This window comes from Lactuca sativa, chromosome 6 (genome assembly GCF_002870075.4).
Source record: "Lactuca sativa cultivar Salinas chromosome 6, Lsat_Salinas_v11, whole genome shotgun sequence".
Taxonomy (NCBI): domain Eukaryota; kingdom Viridiplantae; phylum Streptophyta; class Magnoliopsida; order Asterales; family Asteraceae; genus Lactuca; species Lactuca sativa.
In genome coordinates, this window is record NC_056628.2 from 78,080,871 (window position 1) to 78,104,097 (window position 23,227).

The 23,227-nt window shown below is 34.9% G+C and overlaps 2 protein-coding genes across 2 annotated transcripts; both read right to left on the reverse strand.

Annotated features, from left to right (window-relative positions):
- Window positions 1-765: 765 nt before the first annotated feature.
- On the reverse strand, window positions 766-4,976 carry LOC111903313 (receptor-like protein EIX1). The gene is made up of 2 exons (XM_042895792.1): window positions 4,856-4,976; window positions 766-4,706 (listed from the first exon to the last, which is right to left on the reverse strand). The coding sequence occupies exon 2, from the start codon at window positions 3,652-3,654 to the stop codon at window positions 883-885; it is 2,772 nt and encodes a 923-aa protein (XP_042751726.1). The 5' UTR covers window positions 3,655-4,706; window positions 4,856-4,976; the 3' UTR covers window positions 766-882.
- Window positions 4,977-15,640: 10,664 nt separating this feature from the next.
- Window positions 15,641-20,754, reverse strand: LOC128125897 (receptor-like protein EIX1). Its single transcript, XM_052764662.1, has 2 exons — window positions 20,642-20,754; window positions 15,641-19,250 (listed from the first exon to the last, which is right to left on the reverse strand). Exon 2 carries the CDS (start codon window positions 18,562-18,564, stop codon window positions 15,886-15,888), a length of 2,679 nt encoding a protein of 892 aa, XP_052620622.1. The 5' UTR covers window positions 18,565-19,250; window positions 20,642-20,754; the 3' UTR covers window positions 15,641-15,885.
- Window positions 20,755-23,227: the final 2,473 nt, after the last annotated feature.

Here is a 23,227-nt window from a genome sequence, read left to right on the forward strand (position 1 = left end):
CTCGCCGGAAAATGATGAAAACGGTGGTGTTGTGGTGGTGGTCACCACCGGAGTTTACTTACAATCACAAAAAAAAATAGGGTTAAATATTGGTCAGAAAACAAGAGAAAGAGAAAGGGAAGAGAAAACGCACCTTACCAGAGGTTTATTATCACTGGAAAACGCCGAAAATTGGCAGAAAACACCGGAAAATGAAAGCCTGGAAGCAATCTATGTTAGTGGTGGTTTGTGTTGGTGTAGAACGCCGGAAAAACGCAGCAGAGGACCTTGGTCGTTGGAGCTTTGCGAGAGGGAGGGGTACGCAGAAACTGAGTCGTCCGGAATGAAGGAGTGGTCAAAAGGACGCTACATTTAGCGGCGACAAGTTGGAGGGAAAAACACGCGCTATTCTTTGGTGCCTAGTAGCCGTCCGATCTAAAAACAATTGAATGGTCACGATGACATTCACGCGGATCGCTATCAATAGCGATGACATGTCGCAATTGGTGTCGCCGCTATTACTTCTCACCAGATGAAACCCCAACCGATGGATCACTATAGCAGCCTACGGTCATGATCAAATGGCGTGTGGCACAAAAGGATCGCTGGTGGGAGCCCTTTAGCGACGACATTATCTAGGGTCGCCACTAAAGGCCAGTGTCGTCGCTAAAGGTTACCCTAAGAAGTCATTTCCCCTTTTTATTATACCCTTAATGGTTATTACTATTACTTTTTTAAAAGAACCTTCTTAAATATAAATAGAAAATATAAACTTTTCATGATGCCTTATTTCACACAACGGTCAAAAATGACCACCCGTGGTGTTGGTTGCAGTTTTATTGATAAGTGGGACTTAAAAACCAATGAGAAATACAAAAATGAAACATGGTTTTACATGACTATCTATGTTCGTCTTTTTTGCAAATTTGCAATTAACACGACCACCTTCACATAAACCCAATCTTCGAAGATATCAAGAAACATAAAAAAAGCAAATCTTCCACGACGGTTGAGAAGCAAAGCACCACATGCTATGCAAAATCCAACAGTGAAACCAATGGCCCCACCAATATAGAACCAACCTTGAAGTTCGTCTATACCTTCACCCTCACTTTCACCAATGATGTGTTGTATTCCCGATTCTTCATCTCCAGGACATTTTTTGGTAAGGGGAGGTCCACAAAGCCCTAAGTTCCCTTCGTATCTTGAAGGGTCAAAGGTCTGAAGTTGTGTGCTGGATGGGATTCTCCCTGACAAGCTATTATCTGAGACGTCTAGGTAATTTAGCCAAGTCATTTGAGACATGGTTGATGGTATTTCTCCAGAAAAATTGTTTCTAGATAAATCCAAAATTAAAAGGTTTTTCATCTGACCGATTTTCCATGGAATCTTTCCTAGTAGAGCGTTCTTAGATAAGTTGAGTGCAATCAGTTGATCAAGATTGGTAATCTGATATGGGATTTCCCCTGATAAGTTGTTGCTTGACAGGTCGATGCTCCTCAACAACTTCATATTACTTCTGATGAATTCACGTTCACTTCCTTGCCACTGGATCATCACATGGTCAACATTATATGAATATATTATTAATATATCGTCAGGATCTAAATTCTGTAGTTGAGAGAATCCTTGTTGCACCATGATCGTAAGATTACTCAAACATGAGGGGATGCTTCCATGTAAATGGTTCACGGACAAGTCTAGAATTTGAAGACTTACTAATTGACATAATTGTAAAGGGATGCTTCCAGAGAAGTTGTTTGATCTTAACATAAGAACATACAACCCAGATAAGCTTTCCCCAATCCAAACAGGCAAATTACCAGAAAACTTGTTCGCCCCCAAATTCAATGATTTTAAGCTTGTGCAATTCTTAACAGACAAAGGAAATTCTTCGGAGAAATCATTCTTGTATAAATCCAACGCCTCTAGCTTAATCATAGATCCAAGAGAGGCAGGAAGCCTTCCAGAAAGATTATTGTGTTCTAAATTAAGAACTTGTAGTTCTTTGAAATGCCACAAACAATCTGGAAGTTGTCCGCTTAGAAAGTTATGGGAGAGGTCAAGAATAACTAAAAAGCCATGGACAACTTGGCATAAGAAGGAGATTCCTCCAGAGAATTTGTTTCTGGAAAGATTTAGTAATGCCACAGTGGAAGAGACATTAGTTATTGGACCGTCAAAGCTGTTGGAGCTTAAATCTATCACTGAATTGCTGTCAAAATTTGATGACAGATCTGGTAGTTTGCCACTTATGTTGTTGGAAGAAAGATTCAGGAATGTTAACCGGGAAGGCCATGAGTCCCAAAACTCAAGAGGAATAGTATCTGAAATGCCATTATTTGCAATATCAATACTGGTAAGATTTTTCAAATTTTGAATCCATTTGGGGAAGAGAGGCCCTAGTTTGCAAGAGCTTAGTTGAATAGATTCTATATGAGAACGGTTTGACATGTAATCTGAGGCAGGAAATTCATGGAGTGAGTTTTCGGAAAGATCAAGATGTATAAGCTTGGGCAGTTCCCACAGTTTCTTACTTATAGTTCCTTTTAGCTGATTCTCAGAATGGGACAGAGACGTTAGGGATGTGAACTTTTGGATGTCATCAGGCAATGACCATGTAAATTGGTTTGTTGGAGCATACAACCATTGTAATGAAAGCGATGTGCATCCAGACAAGTTGTTGAGAAAATCAGGAAATTTGATAACACCAGAGTTGTTATAGAAGTAAAAACGTTCCAAACTACAGAGGTTACCAAGATATTTGGGTATCCCATCTAACATGTTGCCAGAGAGATAAAATCGGACTAGGCTATTGCTGGTTAATGGGAACAACCAATGATACATGGACGAGGTGAGATTGTTGTCTCCAAGAATAAGGTATTTAATAGATGAGGAAGAAGAGTTGATAATTTGTGAAGAATATGGATAAATGACCTGTGACAGCTCACATCCCGATAAACTTAAAACAGAGAGTTTACGGAGACTGAGAATAACATCTACCCAATGATTTGTTTTGGCCAGTGAAATCCCATCCATTGCAAGTCCCTCCAGATGAGATAGAGGAGACAACCAGTCTAGGTTCTCAACTCTACACCTTCCAACCTCGACAAGGTAAAGCACTTGCAAGTTGGTGAGGTTTCCAAACTCTGGAGGAATGGCTCCATAAAGAGAATTAGATGAAAGGTCAAGGTATTTTAATTCTGTCAAGGAACCGATGGACATGGGAATGGTTCCATTAAGATTATTGAAGCCAAGGTGAAGGGACCTTAATTGAGTCAACGAACCAATGATCGCAGGAATGGTTCCATGAAAAGAATTGTAGGAAAGATCAAGATAATTCAAGTAGGTTAAGTTAACCAATGAATGGCTAATCTCACCTACAAGACCACAGGACATCAGATCAAGCTCTGTGACATGACCACCTGTTTGGTTGTTGCATGTTACTCCACTCCATTGACAGCAGTTGTCTTGTTCAGCTGTCCACATAGAGAGACGATCAGAAGGGTCTTGAAGGAGAGATTTGAAATGAAGGAGAGAATATTTCTCCTTCTCAAAACACTTCTTCCCAACAACATTTTCATCTCCTCCTCCCACTGCTGCCAATTGGTTGGCAGCTGCAGTCTCAAGACATAGCAAGAGAAGTGAGAATATCATAAAAACACAAGGATGCATGATGTAAATGCAAATCTTAATTGGTGATTTTTTTTGTTTGTATTAATGAAAATTTGAAGATGCCCTATGCAAGTTTATATAGTGCCAACTTTGAAAATGAAGGATTTAAGTGGATGGCGTCAACTACAGGCCTAAAAAATAATAAATTCTGTTTTTTTTTTTTTAAATAGTAGGAACAAAGTCTTTTTTTTCCTTTTATTTTTATCAATATGGAAGCATTATTTTCATCTTGTGATATCTTTTGGTCCTCATCTTATGTCATACAAATCCCAAAAAACAAACTAACAAAATCAAATACACAAATCATTTAGGAAAAAGCACAAATGGTAAATAGGTAATGAATTAGTGCCTGGAAACATTATGTGTCTTTTGGCTTAATATGTTATGTCAAAAAGAAACAACCATATATAGTTAGCTTTCCAGATCAAGGGCTTAATTTATTAAGCCTATTAAGTCATAAAGAATCAGCCCCTAAGGGCCTAAGTGCTGAGTGATAAATGATGAATCTCCAGAGAATGTATTGGATAAAATAACGCTAATTGTTTTTGTATTTTGGATTAAATGAACCATTCGAATAAGAGAAAATGACCATTTTACCCTTATTTAGCAGGTTGTTTGTTTGAGAATTATTGTAATGTGAAACTAAAAATCAGTGTGATGCGACCATTAGACTTAAATATGTTTGTCAAAAACAACCATAACTGTCCTGTAATTATTTTGTACAGATAGTGCAAGACCTTTTTCAAAGCATTATTTCCTAAACAACAAATCAGAATGTAAACGAGTTGTTATATCCAGAAACATTGAATTAAACACTAATTTAACGAGGATTCATGCATATCATATTCCCGTCAGTTATTAAACAACTTCTATTTATGTCTAATTGAGACAATTCTTCCAATCCTATGCAGATTTAATCTCTTAAACAGATTTTTGATACCATTTAGAAAAGTTCCAACTTCCAACATAAACATTAACCCAGAAACAACTCTAATTTATGGAATCAATTGAGGTTTTCTCAATGGAAACAAAAAGGCACCGTTCCGTTAAAACTAAAAAAAATTAAGGAAAAAAAAAAGAAACAGAGAAACATCAGTCAACAGAAAATGGTGAAGAGAGAGAGAGAGAGAGAGAGAGAGAGAGAGAGAGAGAGAGAGAGAGATGATCGAGAATGAACAGCTGAGATAGTCCAACAACTTACCTGATGGAAGAGACCGAGGGAGGAACGACGAAGATGTTAGGTATATGTTGCTTTCACATGGTTAGTGGACAACACAAAAGAGTCACCTATCAATTGGCACACAAAAGGAATAATAGGCACTAAGAAGTAAGAAACTCCAACGGACCACTATTATTATTATTATTATTATTATTATTATTATTATTATTATTATTATTATTATTATTATGGGATAGAGGCCCAAATCACTCCAATGGCACGCCAAATGAGACGCTACTTTTATGTTGAAAATAATAGGCACTAAGAGAACTCCATACGAGACCACTATTATTATTATTATTATTGCGGGATAGAGGCCCAAATCACTCTAATCACATGCCAAATGAGACACTAATTTTGTGTTGAAACTAATAGGCACTAAGAGGACTCCAAAGGACCACTATTACTATTATTGTGGGATATAGGCCCAGATCACTCATGCCAAATGAGACACTAATTTTGTGTTGAAAATAATAGGCACTTTAGAGGACTCCAACGGACCACTATTACTATTATCGTGGGATAGAGAATCGCACGCCAAATGAGACACTAATTTTGTGTTGAAAACTTTTGGCCTTTAAATATGGTGCTCACTCAATTACTACACAAAATCATTTTTACATTATAACTTAGGGTTAATGACTTAAAAGGGTAATTAAGTTTCAATTTTGTACAAAATACACCATTGAAGTATATCAACCAACTTAAAATATCGTTTACATAATACCATCTTAATTGACTTTTCTTTCTTATATTCCATTGTGTAACTGGTTCTACCGATTATGAGGTAAAGATGACTTGAAAAAAATCAACAATTACCGTTCATCGTCCTCTCCATCTTCGGAGCGGGGCGGAGACAGTAGGGGGGCTGTCGGATGTTTTGCCCCCCTCAATCTCTTTTAAAAAGAATAGCTCTCTTATATATAAAATAAGCCTATGAGTAAATATTTATCCCACATCGGTAACTATTAAAGTAAGCCCTTCTCAATTATTTTTATAAAAGCAATTGTTTTATGTGAAAAGTATGAAGTTGTGAGAATTATGACTAATTGAGGCGCACATAAAAAATGACACTCCCTCTGCTCCAAATATTTTTATTTTAATAGGCTATTGATTTTATACCTTATTAATGTCAACTAGATGGGTATCCCCGCGATGCAGGGATTCGAAGGTATTTTTTTGTAAAGTACATTGCTAATCTCTTGAATTCATCTATTTAACTATGTTGGACTGATAAGCAATGCACCATTATCAAACGTGGCACTCGATTGCTTTTTACCTACAATTTCTTTAAAAACTCTGAAACAATGCTGAAGTTGGTATAAATATAAAATGCAAGAATCCTATCATCTATTTTAAAAGTAGTAATCTAGGATCCTTATTTGTAACAAATCAAAGATTCCTAATTACATAAATAGTCCCTGTAATTACAACATTGGAACTATTGTTTTAAGCAGCAGGCGGATGCCACTTTCTAATCTAGCTAATCCCTACAGATGTACAACAGCAACTTTGAACAGATTATGTATCCTATTGCACTTTCTTCTCTGTTAAACCTTCGTCCACTTTAGGATTCTCAGTAAAAAAAAACAAAAAATAGAATTCTATGAAATGCAATGCTATATCAATGTACTTTACCATTGTTTCACATGTGGAGATCAGGTGTAGACTCTAAAAGTTGCATCATGTAGATATGAATAATTAAAAAAATAGTGGAAATTAACATGATATTGACCAAACTTTGGTTTTTTGAGTTATTTTTATGTTTATCTGCTCCTTTGAGTGAATTCCAACAACATCCTTTGCATTCCTCCTACCAATGTATTCATTTCTTTCACCTACTCCATGTATCTGGTAGTAATTTTACCCATTCAGACAATAAAATAAGTTTGGATCTCCCAGTTTGTATCTTTTTAAATAAGAAAATAAAGCAAAGATATGGAGAAGAAGATATAGTGTCGGATCACCCAATTTGCATGAAGAGCTTCCATTAGTTCATCCACTATTGAAATATATTCTTGTCCTTCCAACCTTCATTCTCGTAGCCCTAAATCTGTCAATTAAATTACAAGAAGGTCATTAGTTAAAAGTGTGCTATGACTCTATAAAGAAACGATAGATAACATAAATCACAAAGTTTTGTGTGTATGAAAGTTGTAAATAAAAATAAATTTAAGTTTTGACTTAAAAAATCATACCCTTTGTGGATTAATACATATAAAGTTTCCGAATTAGAATACCAATTTCCTGAACTCCAAAATCACCTAACCCAACTATACGATTGCCATCTCTCAGCACCATGATGTCCACCTCATTTGCTTTAAATTTAGTCAACTAAAAATTGCTATAATGCAAAATGGCTTATTTGACCACTTATGTTAAAAAGGGATCATTGAAAACATATAACCTCATGAGCTGTCCCATTTTAAATTAATGACATCATCTCTCTATCTTTTGCACTAAAGTACATTCCACTTGGACGCTTAAACAATCCTGAATAGTTTTGGCATTCAACTCGCCGGAAACCAGGTCGTCGACTTTACAGGTGTATCTGCACCCTTTCTCTTGTATCTGAAATAAGAAAACTGGAATATCCATTAAAAAAATTTAATGAAAAGAATTGAATTGAAAATTTTGTTAAATGACCCAAACGCCCTTTAATGGATTTTTTTAAACAAAATTCTACTTATGGAGGATCAAATGGGGCCTTCTCTACCAAAATCCATTCAAATAGCTATCTTAAGTCATGCTTACTCTGCAACATGAATCAGAGGATGAATTAGCGCAAACAAACTGAAGCTTATGAAGCATTAAACTTTTAAAATCCACATTGTTGTTTGTATCCAAAGATGTCAAAGGGTTATATGCATGGAATAGCAACCTACTTTAGGCAATATATTTGTTTTCACAGAATGCCTATATACTTTACATTTTGTTTGTATTTTTATTGTTTTACACAAAATAACAACATAATTTAGATTTCATCATGTTAGTTCCTTGAGGCATGTTGCCTAAAATTAACAGAAAAAGTAGGGGTGCAAACGAGCCGAGCCGAGCCCGAGCCGAGCCCGAGCCTGGTCAGGCTCGGCTCGGGCTCGTTTAAGTTATATGAGGCTCGAGCTTGAGCTCAGCTCGATTCGATCTTTTTTGTACTGAGCTCGGCTCGAGCTCGTAAAGAATTATACAAGCTCGGTTCAGGCTCGGGCTCGACTCGTTTTTTATCTGACGTGTCTAAATAAGCTTAAGCTCGGCTCGAGCTCGTTAAGAAGCTCGTTTACGAATACCCTAAATCCATAATTCTCCTAATATCTTTTTATTTTAATATATATATAAATAATAATAAATTATATTATATAAAGGCTCGTTTAGGCTCGCGAGCCTAATCGAGCTTAATGACATAGGCTCGAGCTCGAGCTCGTTTAATAAACGAGCTTAATATTAAGCTCGAGCTCGACTCGGGCTCATTTAAAATCGATTTCGAGTCGAGCTTTTAATGATCCGATCCCGAGTAGCTCGCGAGTAGCTTGGCTCGTTTGCACCCCTAAGAAAAAGGGTGCATTGCTTAAATAAATATTGAAAAGGGTGTGATGCATAAGATAGGAAATGACCTAAAGTGGGTTAATATTATGTGCTAGAAAGTTTTTACAAATCAAAATATTTAGGAAGTAAATGATACCCTAAGGAATAGAAATACCATTACCTGAAAATAATCCATCCAAGTGATATTGCTTTTTGAATTCCTTAAACATTTGAATTGTTTTCTAGATTTTTATAGTTTTATAGCATATTCTCTTATTACATTTTTCAAGATTTTATTACTTATTAGTATATCTATCGAAATGGCAGTTCTTATCAGTCACACAAATTGTTACAAATGGGTCTTTTTGTCAATGTATTAAGCGTACTTACGTATTTTTTAGATATTATTGTTACAAACTCATTACTATTCTTGTCTAAACCCTAAACCCTAAACAAACAACAATACATTTTCCATAATAACAAATATTCAGGTTAACATCAAAATAGCAGAAGAAATTAACTACCTGGCTATAATTTCTGAAACTGGACAACCTTTTTCCTTTAATTTCAAACCCTAGGCAACAAATTGTTGAAGAGGATGATGATGATTCTGCTCTTCAAGAAGGAATTCAGATCACGAACAAAAAATATAGAAGTATGAAGTTAAAACCAAAAATTTATATATTGTTTATTTGTATTAAATCATGCACTCTTCTTCCTTATTCGAGCGAGGAGGTGTTGAAGAAGTTAGTGCCGAGTCGAAATGCTTCACGAACGGTGGCGATGGCTTCTTCATTGGAGACAGGAAGCCTGAAATCCTTCTTGATTTCCAATCGGAAGCCGCTAGGTTAAGAAGACCATGTGGATTCTCTTAGCACTTAATTGGATGAGAACGGCGGTGATGAATGGGCGTGTGGAGATCAGTGAATCGGCGCACAAAGGAAAGATGGACATCAGTCAAATGACAGTGATGAAAAATTGTTGTCGTTTGATTTATGGAGGCAAATGCAAAAATCAAACCTGACACCGACTATTAAGAAGGGATAAAATGAAGAAGCAGAAGGTAGACTATGCTGGAGCTAATGGCGGTGACACCACCAACCTTGGTTATAAACCCGACAATGACATCAAACGTCAACCTACACCATCAATTTAGAGCAGAAACATCAACATGCGTCTAGGTTTCCTGAGGTTGGAGCGGTGGGAAGCATGGAGAAGAGCAAGATAACCTGATAGAAAATAGTGGAAGCGTTAGATGGAGAGAGATAGTCAAAGATATCTATGGAGTTACTGGGTGATAATACGTGGAGTACCGGTATTGTATCGTAGAGACGGTGTATCATGGGGAGGACACGTAGCACCGACGAAGAGTGAAGAGGGAAGGAAAGAATGAGACGTATCAACGGTACAATGCAGATGAACAGGGACTAAATTGCCAATATGACAAACTCTTGTGGCAAAATCCTTAACCAATGAAAATATGTAAAGTTGTGGACCAATTTTGTCAAATCCTTAGCCACTTTACTGTAGCTAAGGATGGACAATTTTAATATATATATATATATATATATATATATATATATATATATATATATATATATATATATATATATATATATATAATTCGTCAAATATGAAGTTCTTGGCTATATTGTTATTTAATTTAATTCTCTAATCAATAAAAACCAAATTTTGTAAACCTTATTATACATTTTATTTTTTTGTAACTTGTAATTAATAATTTAATTATAATTGAACTTAAAGTCAGATACTACTTTGTATATTTTTATAAATTTTATTTAATTGCATTCTTCTAAAATGGAAAATAATATGATATTATTTGTTTCCTAACTTGTTCTTTTTAATAGTAATAGGTTAATAGATAACAAATATGATTTTGATAGTTTGAAAATTTTAAAGATTGTTTTTTACAAAGATGAATATAGTTCCTATTTAAATGAATTTTTTTCTGTATCAATTTCTTTTTAAATTATACATACTCTATTATTATACTCTATTGTGATATTTGGATATAAAAATATTTCAATATCTAATTACAATATAAGCCCCTCTTATCCTAAAATTGTGACTCCGCCCTTGTCCATCTCTTCCTGGCTTCCGTTCCAGGTCTAACCGGAGACCTGCTGTACCTCCCCCTTGCGCACTGCCTTTTTCGAACCGACATCCAAATGACCCCTCGCATGCTACTGTTCATCGTCCTCTCCATCTAAAAACCTGCAACAAAAATCATAAAAGGAACCAACAAAAAAAATGCTTCTGCTCACTGACAAGTCGGAACCACCTCTTGTTACTTTGCTTTGCTCCAAGAAACATCACCAAACTAACCCATTTTCCAGCCCCTATCGGGATGCCTTTTTCCAGCCATATTCAAACCTCAGTCACCCTCGCAACCTCCTCTTCTCGCACCACCTCCAAACAAACTTGCACCGCCTCTAAACAAACTCACATGCTGCCTTCTTCGTTTCGGTCCAACTAGAGACCTTGAAATCCACGGGATACTACCTTTAAAAACTCGAACACCATCACCACCTCTTACCTGTTTTACCCTGAATCATCAAGAACCGAAGCTACTGTTCATCTTTTCCAATCGAAACCTTGAACAAAAAGAAAATACAAGAGAATCCAAATATCAACTGTTCAATCTTTCTCTGCTGCTTCTTTCATCGTCTTTACCGAGAACCCAACACTCGGAACCACCATCGAAAACCACCTCACCACCATCGAACCTACCTACTGTCACCACTCTTTTTCGTCGCCACCACTTCGTCGGTTCCAGCAGAGACCCCGAGACTTCCTTAGCAGCTCCTTCCCTTCGGTTCCAAACTAACCCATCTTGAAAAAATGGTCTTTGGGGATGGCTTTTTCCAGCCATACCCAAGTTACATTAATTCCATGTAGTATACTAAAAAGCCAAAGTAAGTGTTATTTTTTTTCCCCGGTAAACTATACCTCAAAATCGGCGGAACCAGTTAAACAAAGTAACAGAGGAACAAAAAGTCAATTTAGATGGTATTGTGCGAACCAAATCTTAAGTTCAATGGTATTCTGTCAACAGGATACACTTAAATGGGTTCATTGGTTGTCAAACCCTTTCCTAGATTTGTTTTTGTAATTTTCTAGCTTGCTAGTGGTTCTTTATAAAATTCAACTATTCAAAAAAAAAAAAGATTAATCTTGAAGAAGATGTGGCACACCGCACATAACATCAATACAAAGAGTTACAATTTCATCAACCTATAATGAAGTTATGTCATAAAAATTTGATGGAAATCAAAAGTGATAGTGGAATTAAAGCTTGAATGGACTGATTTTCCACACTTGAGAGATGAGTCTCTCCCAAACACTTGTTACTGATTATAAAATGACCAAATGAATCTAATATTACCTGATTTTCTTCCTTTTGACTTATTTAACTTGGACTTTCCTGATTGACTTCTTAGGCTGGAGGGAGTGACGCCACCGAAACCGCACTCTCTTCACCATCACATAAGCGCTACGTCACTTTTTACCACACAAGTGTGGTTTCTTGCCACACCAAGGGAGTGGTGCCATAATTTTATTTTTATTTTATTTTTGTTTTTTTTTAACTATTTTAATTTAATAAAACTTATTTTTTAATAAAAAAAAACATTATTTTAAAAATATAATATTTCATTAATTAAAAATACAAATATCATACATTGCTTAACTTAAAAAAAACCTAAAAATTTAGAAAAACAAATTAGAACCATAAAACCTATAACTTATTAAAAAAACATACACACACCAAATGATTAAAAACTTGAAAAAAAAACTAGAAGTTAGCCACGATTTGCGTAACGTTTTTTCACTTTCTCCTTCATCGTCAAAATAACTTGAAGCTCGTCCCCGGTCATATTCGACGTGTCCAACGATAGTACTCGCATGTTGTTGTCCCTTTGTTTCCAAAGCTCTCTTTCAGAAGCAATTTGCAAAATCTTGTCTATTCTATCTTTTATACCCTTCATGTCCGCCCCCATTTCTTTCAACTCATCTGAATTCGACATTTTGCCTTTTCTTTTGCTTTTTTGCTTTGTCTCTTCCCATTGGTCGGGAAGATGGTGAAACTGAAACACGTTCATCTTCGTTCAAATCAAATTGAACACGAGCATCTGATATAGTGTGGTCGAACTCAAATGTTCTGCTGCGTTTTGAACCACTGTCGATATGCCCGTATGATGTTTTGCAACTTTGCCATTTCTTATTATCTTTCACAAAATTCCAAACTTCAAGAAACTTGAAAGCCTTCTGGTTTTCTTTTTGATACACTTTCAGCGCTTTCCTCAAAATCACTTTATCGTTTTCTCCACTTTTCCATTGACGTTTCATGTTGTTATACAAATCATTAAACAACATGATTTCCTTATTCATCTTCCTCCATTTCGAGTACGTTTGATGTTTTGAATTGTATTCTCCATGGTTCATTCATTTATGGAACCTATGTAAAACGCGAATCCAAAAGCGGTCAGGCTTTTGGTCTTTTCCAACCATCGCGTCTTCTGAAATATCGGTCCAAGATTGTGTCAACAATAACACTTCTAGGGGTTCCCAACATTTAGCCTCCACCTTCTCTTTTCTTTTAGTTGCTGCTCGAGTGGGCTGAGTTTTTATAACGAATTCCGGTTCGGAATCAGAAACGACCGTTTCTGGTTATGTTTGTGTTTGTTGAACAAACTCGGGTTGAGACAAAAAAATCGAATTGATTAAAATCTGTGTCGGGTTGTGGTAGTGGTTGTGTTGATCGTTGTGGAAAATACGAAAGCATACCGCCATAGTGGTAAAACGGAGGTGAAAAAATCGGTTGATCAAATGAATTTTTTCTAACGGGTGTTTTTTTCTTTGCTGGGCCTTGTGGAAGAAGACATTTTCAAAAAAAATTGGAGGAAAAGAGAGTAAAAGTGTAAGGATTTTGGTTGAATGTTATGTAAAAAAATTGTAAGTATATATATAGAGTAAAGTAAAAATAAAAAAATAAAATAAATAAAATAAAAATAATAAATTAAATTCAGACGCAAGGACCGTTCAGCGGTCAAAGATGCAACAACCAATCACAGCACGCGGTCTTTTCTAGCCACACTGCGGCCAAAACCGCAGGAAACCGCACCCAGGGGGCGGTGTTTGCAGTCCAGGTGGCATGAATGCGGTTACAAACCGCAGCCCACTCCCAGCAGCCTTAGATTTTTCGAACTTCTAGACAGTCGTCAAGACCTGTCCTCAAAACTATCACCTTGTCCTTAAGTTGATGTTCATGGAAAAAAAAAAAAAAACTATTTGTGTTTATATCCTCTATCAAACATTAACTCTGCTTGATGTTGAAACATTTGTAATTGATAGGACAAACTGAGCCTTGAGTAATTGACCATTCCCAAACCGTGTCTGAAGTTGTAAAATTCCTTTAACCCATCAACAATCTTGATTGCAACATTCTTTTCTACAATTGTCGAGCACCCTTGTGATATTATCATTTTAACCTCTTCTAAATTTCGAACATCACTAAGAAGCATGTCTCCCTTTCTTCAACTTCAACGTCACTGGAAGAGCTAAAATTAATATAAAGATTATTAGGGTTAATGAATTGTACCTTGAGCATAAATTCTGGTTTTTTCTTAATAACTAAATTAGCTACCCCGTCCTCTGAATCAACTAGCTTCTCATCTTCTTCACCCACAATAATTGTTTTGATTTACTCTTTTCTTGGCAGCAAGATCTTCTGATGCCCTCGAATTCAGATTAGAAAGTAGAAATGATCCACGACTTCATCTATATCGTTTTCTAGCCCAATTTCTCTATTTCTTTCCTTTTATTCTTGAACTCCATTGCAGGTTTGTATCTCTAGTAGGTTCCATTTGAATGAAAACAAAGTATTATCTTCAAAAGGTCAGTCCGCCCTCCAAGTGTTTGATGAAATGTCTGAAAGAAGTGAATATTGATTCAAGAATTTGATTTCTTCGAATAAATCTGTTTCATGTGTTTGATCTTGATTTCTAATTCTTGATTTTTCTTCTGACCTCACTGTATGATTGTGTTTTGCCGCCAACACTTTGTCCTAATTCTTCCCAACTACAAATCGATCTTCTGTTGTGCTCAGTTCATAACAACCTACAAACTTTCATCATTGTACGATTGATTTAGGGAAACATATTGATCAACTTTCAAAATCCATATGGATTTGAGCCAACAAATATAGATATCTCTAATTGTTTACCTAAGATAGCAGAAATTAGTTTTGGTTCTTGAATTGTCCTCTGTTTCTTGATCTTTCTCCATCTTTAAATGGTAATCAATCTCTTTTATTTGATTCTTTTTTAATTTGATTGAGATGGTTAAATTGTTGCAGAATTTCTTGTAACATTCCCTCCAATTCCATGGATTCAAATGTGAAACCTATCCTTGATTGTGGATTCATGCATTTGCTTTGCTTTTGTGGATTGTAATTTTGTTATTCCGCCTTCATTTCCCTCCATGTGATTGTTTGTTAATCTTATTTCCATGGTGAATCAAAACTGCTCTTATACCATTTGATGCATATTACAAAATTAATGCTACTCGACTTCCCTCCCTTTATACTCATTCCATCCAAGTCTAACAGAATTTCCCTCCCATATATGGCTAGTTAACTAACAACTTTGACTCATTAACTTTGACTTTCCTGGTTGATGAAAAATTTCCCTCTTCTAGACACCCGGCTCATCATTATGGTGCACAGTTTTGGTAAACTCTTCTTTTTAACTGTTTGTTATGAAACATTTTCTAAAATATATTTGTTTTATGATGGAGTGCAATTAATGATTCCAAGTTATATTCAGAATAGAAATCAACTTCTGGTTCTAAGCTTTTGAAAGAATCATCATTTTAGTTCACTTCCCATTACCTATATTGCATGTTTTCATTTCCATTTTGATGTAACATCCTCAAATGTTGGAGGAATTTGTAATAAATGATGAATTGTTAATGCTAAGTAATGACATTTAACTTAGGTAGGGTATTATTTTAATGTAACAATGTTGATTTTCTGAGTTGAACATTGATTTACCGATGAACAAATAAGGCCAGTGAAACGTTTTATTAATTATAGACATAACTTCATGTTCGCAGCGGGGGATTAGTTGGTACGTGAAAGCTGGTCTGGAAACCCTCGTTAGAAAAGTTCCCTTTCCAATAAAAAAAAATAAGAAAAAACTTTCTAAAATATAAACTTTTTATGATGCCTTATTTCACACAGCAGTGAAAATGGCCACCCGTGGTGTTGGTGGCAATTTTATTGATAAATGGGACTTAAAAACCCATGCCAAATACAAAAATGAAACATGGTTTTACATGACTATCTATGTTCTATCTTTTTTGTAAATTTGCAATGAACACCACCACCTTCACATAAACCCAATCTTTGAAGCTATCAAGAAACATAAAAAAAGCATATCTTCCACGGCGGTTGAGGAGCAAAGCACCACATGCTATCCAAAATCCAATACATGAAGTTCGTCTACACCTTCACCCTCACCCTCACTTTCACCAATGTTGTGTTGTATTTCCGATTCTTCATCTAGAGGACATTTTTTGGTAAGGGGAGGTCCGCATAGCCCTAAGTTCCCTTTGTATCTTGAAGGATCAAAGGACTGAAGTTGTGTGCTGGATGGGATTCTCCCTGACAGGTTATTACACGACACGTCTAGGTAACTCAATAAGGTCATTTGAGACATGGTTGAGGGTATTTCTCCTAAAAACTTGTTTCTAGATAAATCCAAAGTTAAAAGATTTTTCATCTCACTGATGTTCCATGGAATCTTTCCATATAGAGCATTCTTTGATAGGTTGAGTGCAATCAGTTCATCAAGATTGGTAATCTGATATGGGATTTCCCCTGTTAAGTTGTTGCTTGACAGGTCGATGCTCCTCAACAATACCATATTACTTCTGACGAATTCACGTTCAACTCCTTGCCACTGGATCATCACATGGTCAACATTATACGAATATACTGAAACTCCACGTTCTAAATTTTGTACTTGAGGGAAACCTTGTTGCACCATGATGGTAAGATTACTCAAACATGAGGGTATGGTTCCATGGAAATGGTTAACCGACAAGTCTAGAATTTGAAGACTTGCTAATTGACATAATTGTAAAGGGATGCTTCCAGAGAAGTTGTTCGATCTTAACATAAGAACATACAACCCAGATAAGCTTTCCCCGATCCAAACAGGCAAATTTCCAGAAAACTTGTTGGCACCCAAATTCAATGATTTTAAGCTCGTGCAATTCTTAACAGACAAAGGAAATTCTTCGGAGAAATCATTCTTGTATAAATCCAATGCCTCGAGCTTAATCATAGATCCAACAGAAGCAGGAAGCCTTCCAGACAGATTATTGTGTTCTAAATTAAGAACTTTTAGTTCTTTGAAATGCCACAAGCAGTTTGGAATTTGTCCGCTTAGATAGTTATGAGAGAGGTCAAGTATAACTAAAAAGCCATGGATAACCTCACATAAAAAGGAGATTCCTCCAGAAAATTTATTTCTGGAAAGATTTAGTAATGCCACAGTGGAAGAGACATTAGTTATTAGACCATCAAAGCTGTTGGAGCTTAAATCTATCACTGAATTGTTGTAAAATATTGATGACAGATCTGGTACTTTCCCACTTATGTTGTTGGAAGAAAGATTCAGGAATGTTAACCGGGATGGCCACGAGCCCCAAAACTCGACAGGAATAGTATCTGAAATACCATTATTTGCAATATCAAGACTGGTAAGGTTTTTCAACTTTTGAATCCATTTGGGGAAGTGAGGCCCTAGCTTGCAAGAGCTTAGTTGAATAGATTCTATATGAGAATGGTTTGACATGTAATCTGAGGAAGGAAATCCATGGAGTGAGTTTTTGGATAGATCAAGATATTTAAGGTTGGGCAGTTCCCACAGTTTCTTACTTATAGTTCCTTTTAATTGATTCGTAGAGAGAAACAGATATGTTAGGGATGTAAACTTTTGGATCTCATCCGGCAATGACCCTGTAAATTGGTTGTTGGAAGCAACTAACAATTGTAATGAAAGCGATGTGCATCCAGACAAGTTGTTGAGAAAATCAGGAAAAGTGACAACAGCAGAGTTCCTATCAAATCTCAAACTTACCAAACTACAGAGGTTACCAAGATATTTGGGTATCCCATCTAACATGTTGCCAGAGAGATCAAGATATATAAGGCTATTGCTGGTTAATGGGAACAACCAACGATACATGGATGAGGTGAGACTGTTGTTTTCAAGATAAAGGACTTCAATAGATGAAGAAGAAGAGTTGAGAAATGAAGAAGAATATGGATAAATGACCTGTGACAGCTCACATCCATCTAAACTTAAAAGCGAGAGTTTCGGGAGACTGAGAATAACATCTACCCAATGATTTGTTTTGGCCAGTGAAATCCCATCCATTGCAAGTCCCTCCAGATGAGACAGAGGAGACAACCACTCAAGGTTCTCAAGTCTACACATTCCAACATATGAAAGGTAAAGCCCTTCCAAGTTGGTGAGGTTTCCGAACTCTGGAGGAATGGCTCCATATAGAGAGTTGTAGGAAAGAGAAAGGCCTCTTAATTGGGTCAAGGAACCAATGGACCTGGGAATGGTTCCATTAAGATTATTGTAGCCAAGGTAAAGGGACCTTAATTGAGTCAACGAACCAATGATCGCAGGAATGGTTCCATGAAAAGAATTTCCGGAAAGATCAAGATAGTTCAAGTAGGTTAAGTTAACCAATGAATGGCTAATCTCACCTACAAGACCACATAACATCAGATCAAGCTCTGTGACATGACCTGTTTTGCTGTCGCACGTCACTCCACTCCATTCACAGCAGTTGTCTTGTTCAGCTGTCCACATAGAGAGACAATCAGAAGGGTCTTGAAGGAGAGATTTGAAATGAAGGAGAGCGTCTTTCTCCTTCTCAAAACACCTGTTCACAGCACCATTATCATCATCTCCTCCTCCTACTGCTGCCAATTGGTTGGCAGTTGTAGTCTCAAGACATGAGAAGAGAAGTGAGAATATTATAAAAACACAAGGATGCATGATGTAAATGCAAATCTTAATTGGCGATTTCTTGTTGTTTGTATTGATGAAAATTTGAAGATGCCCCATGCAAGTTTATATATTGCCAACTTTGAAAATGAAGGATTCAGTAATTCTCGTGAGAACGGTAGGAATACATAATTCTTTATTCCCTTTTTTTTCATCAATATGAAAACATTTTTTAAGGCTAAAAATAATAAATTCTGGAATTTTTTTAATAAAATAAAACACTTCCTATAGCAACATCTATAGATGTCTATTTTTACATCACAAAAAGATATTTTGGTATATTTGTTTTTATTTTTTGAAAAAAATAATGCTCTAATAGATAAAAATAATAATAATAATAACATAAAATAACAATACTTGTCAATGAAAACATCATAAGAAAGACTTTGTATATCTAATGGATGTCTATTTATACAACATAAAAATATATACATTTGGGTCTTTCTGTTTTTATTTTTTCGAAAAGTAATATTACATTAAAAAATAAAAGATAACAGTGATTAGGCATATTCACCAACAAATGGTTTATTATTTCTCATTTTTACAACTATGTTCTTATCAAAAAAAAAAATACTGAAATTTATTATTTTTATCCTCTAAAAAAAAAAGATATCAATATACAAAAAAAAAAAAAAAAAAAAAAAAAAAAAAAAAGGTTCCTACCATTTTTCACAAGAATTGTCTTTCTTGCGTTTACAAACACCTTATGAGTTGCGATTCGTGTGGAGCATAAAATCTGTATTTTCCTTTGAAATAGAACCAAACTATAAGACAAATTAGAAAAGAAGAATTGAAACAAACTACCGCAAATCAAACATTGTGTGGGGCATAAAAGCCTTGGTTTCCTTAAAATAGAACCATTCAAACTATAAGATAACTTAGAAAAGAACAATTGAAATGGATAGCTAGCTTCAAAGAATCTCAGGTCTTGAAATTTTGTATTTTTCCTATACATATCTTTTTTCATATTGTGATATCTTTTGGTCCTCATTTTATGTCATACAAATCCGAAAAAACAAACTAAACATTCAGGAAAAAGGACAAATGGTAAATAGTTAATGGGTTAGTGCCTGGAAACATTAAGCGTTTTTTTGGGTTAACATGTTATGTCAAAAAGAAACAACCATCATATATATAGTTAGCTGTCCAGATCAAATGCTTTATTTATTAAGCCTATTAAGTCATAAATGATGAGTCTCCAAAGAATGTACCGGATAAAATAAGGCTTTTTTTTTGTATTCTGGATTGAATGAACCGTTCAAATAAGAGAAAATGACCATTTTACCCTTCTATCTATCTAAAAGTGATGTAGAATAGCAAATTGTTGTTTGTTTGAGAACTATTGTGATAGGAAGGCACCGATCCCAGTTAGAGTATCCAAATATTTGACTGCATGGAGTTAACGTTTTTATTTCACAGGATTTTTGTTGTTTTCTATTTTTGTTTTATTTGTTTGAAGTTGTCAAAGTAGTAAACTAGTTATTTGGGTTTCCACAAGTGTAGGAAACGTGGGGTGGAAGTGCTAATGTTTGTGTCTTTCTTTTCACACATATTTACTGGAAAATTGTAAGATTTTCCTGAAATTTATTCCCTGTACTTGGCAGGATGTTTTATTTACATGCTATTCTAACCTTTTCGCAGACAGTTAGAAGGTGATCTTGGAAGACTAATCTAAATTCTCATGGTTTGACGATCATATTGTAATTTAAAATTAAAAATCACTTTGATACATACGACCATGAGACTTAAATATGTCAAAAACAACAAATCAGAATGCAAACGAGTGGTTATATTCACAAACATTGAATTAAACCCCAATTTAACAAGGGTTCATGCATCTCACATTCCCCTTCGGTTATTAAACAACTTATGTTTATGTCAAATTGACATAATTCTTCCTATCCTAAGCAAGAATTAATATCCTAAACAGATTTCATGGAATAAACCCAAAAGACAACTCTAATTTATGGAATCAATTAAAAAAATGTCAATTGAAACAAAAACGCACCGTTCAACGTCAAAACTCAAATTTTAAATAAATAAATAAACAGAGAAACATCATTCAAACAAAGAATTTAGAAGAAAAATCAAGATTGAAAGAACAGTGAAGAGAATAGAGATGATCGAGAAGGACTACCTGAGATGGTCCTGCAACACACCTGATGGAAGACCGAGGCGAGAACGACGAAGACATCGCGGGACAGCGATGGAAGATGGAGAAGAATAGACCATGGGGTAGAAGTGAACGCGCTGACGAAGCAAAAGGCCGTAAACCCTTACATCTGCGTATTTTTGCGTATTAAAATCTCTTTGCAGCCTTTTTTTTTTCTTTATTTAAGTTTGACCGAAACTTTAGAATTTAGATGTTGTTCTCTTTTTATACTTTTTTGGTTTCAAATCTTTGGGTTCTTTTAAAAATTTCTTATTAATTTATTAATTTTTAAAAATTCAATAAGTTAAAAAAATATTTGGACAACTAATAAAACATTTTAAAACTCATTTTTGTTTAACCTTTGAAAATGAGTTTTCAAAAATTGTGACTTTTTGAATGACTTATAATAAAAAACAAACAAAAAACAATTTTAAACTAAATATTTTTTAGTTTATTGACTTATTGATTTTTAGCATTAAAAAGCTAATCCAAACATTTTTTTAAAAAAACTCAGTTTCTAATCTTCATAACTTCATAAGTCAATAAATCATTTTTGGCAAAAGTTATTTTTAATTTCATAATAAAATCTCAAACAATCTTTAAAATATTAAGTTGATTACCATTTCAAGTCATTATCCTAAACATTAAAAATACGCGTTAAAATGCAAAAAGAAAAAGTAAACTCCATAAATGAAAAGTAAGGGACCAAATTCATAACTAATATTAAAAATCTTGGCCAAATCTGTAAAAGGAAAAAAAATAAGGGACCATAAAATAAAAATAAAAGACCAAACTTGTTATAAAAGTTAAAAGGTGAGTCCAAAATTCTAAAAAGAACAATAAAATGTGAGATGTGGGCAAATGTATGGAATAAATATTATTCATCAAATTCCGGTCGTCCCAAAAAACAAATGAAGGAATATACAATATCATTTCCACTTATATTGTAGATTCATGTTGTTATAATCCAAATTAGTTGTATTAATTGTAATAAAATTATATATACCCTCTCTCGTTCTAGTAAAAACTGGTCTAGAATCTAAACACTTGTTTTTGTTTTGCAAGATAAGAAAGAACAATTTACATTGCCTTTGACCAACATACATTGGATTTCCAAAATCTCATCTTCTTCAGGCGTCCATGGCCCTTTATTCATCCCTATCTCCACCATCTTTCCCATTATTATTTTTGCAAGAATACAAAAAAGAAAAATAATTCAAAATCTTCACCCAATATATGTATTTAGTGATGAATCAAAATGTGGCGTACAAGTATTGAATTGTTGTAATAAAACTACATAAATGTTTTTCCCTAATTATCCATAGTTTTAATTTTGTTTCCTATAAAAATCTTATTCTATTTCAAGTAATGGGCTAAATTCAGAAGTTCCAAAACAGAGACACCGCCTTTGAAGAACACCCAACACCACCAATGATAAAAGTCTCGGTGAATGACCACGAGCACGGTGATCGAAGCTACTCGATTCATTGGAGAATCAGGAACCCTACCTGAAAACTAAAATTAACTCTACCCTGTCACTGTAAAAAGCCTCAAACCCTTTCCACTCCAGAAAAAAAAAAAACCACTGGTATTGTAATTTGCTTCGTTGGCATTGACGTGGGGCGAAGAGGAAGTCGGTGAAGTAACTCAATTCAACAAAAGTCATTATCTGAGTCGACATGACAACCACCGTGTGTTAATTTCTTTATCTCATGTCGATTTCCATGTGAACAACAGGAATGGAGTTACCTAAGAAGAGGTCCGACAATAGTTGATCGTCTCTTTGGATGGATGAATAACATCCATCATGAATGGAGTTACCTAGAAGCCCTAACTAATCTTCTTTATAAAATCTATTATATTTTTAATTCGAATGTAGACTGAAGTTGCAAAACCATTGCTTGGAGGATATTACATGGATCCAAACAAATCATGTCCCATTCCATTCCGTTTTGTTGGAGTTGTTGCAAATAGTATGAGAAAATATCATTATATGAGTTCTGAAGGGGGAGTAATTAGTAAATCCTTTTGTGAAATTGTTCTTCTCATTAAGCATATCTGATAAAGAAACATTGATTGTGCAGTCCAAGTGTTTGTGAAAATGAAAACCTGAATACCAATTCAGGTGAACACAATTACTTCATTAACATTTTTTTCAGTGTTTTTACAAATCTGAAAAGTTTCTTGTGTTTTTCGGCAACTTTACTCTTTGGGTAACATCCTTGACCTACTTTCTTTTTGGATAACATCCTTGACCTACCTTCTTTTTGGATTTTATTTGGATCTTCTCTTCTAATTTTAAGGTAAAAGCTACTTTGATTTATGTATCAAATGAAGTTGCTATTTTGATTTTCTTCAAAATGAGACACATGTATTAATATCTAAGTTTATGTAGTATAATCTTATCCTACCTGTATTAAAGAAAAAGATTTTAGGAATCAAATTATCAACCTTTTATGTTAATTGTATGGTTTTAAAGCTCATTGTAACGACCAAAATTTCAAAACAATTAAAACTTTTCAAAAACCACCCATTTCAATAACGTTGTTACAAAAAGGTTTTCAATACATT

Bases quoted from the DNA above. Each gene is read 5' to 3' on its own strand.
- LOC111903313 (XM_042895792.1), bottom strand. From the start codon at position 3,654: ATGCATCCTTGTGTTTTTATGATATTCTCACTTCTCTTGCTATGTCTT.
- LOC128125897 (XM_052764662.1), bottom strand. From the start codon at position 18,564: ATGGGGCATCTTCAAATTTTCATCAATACAAACAACAAGAAATCGCCA.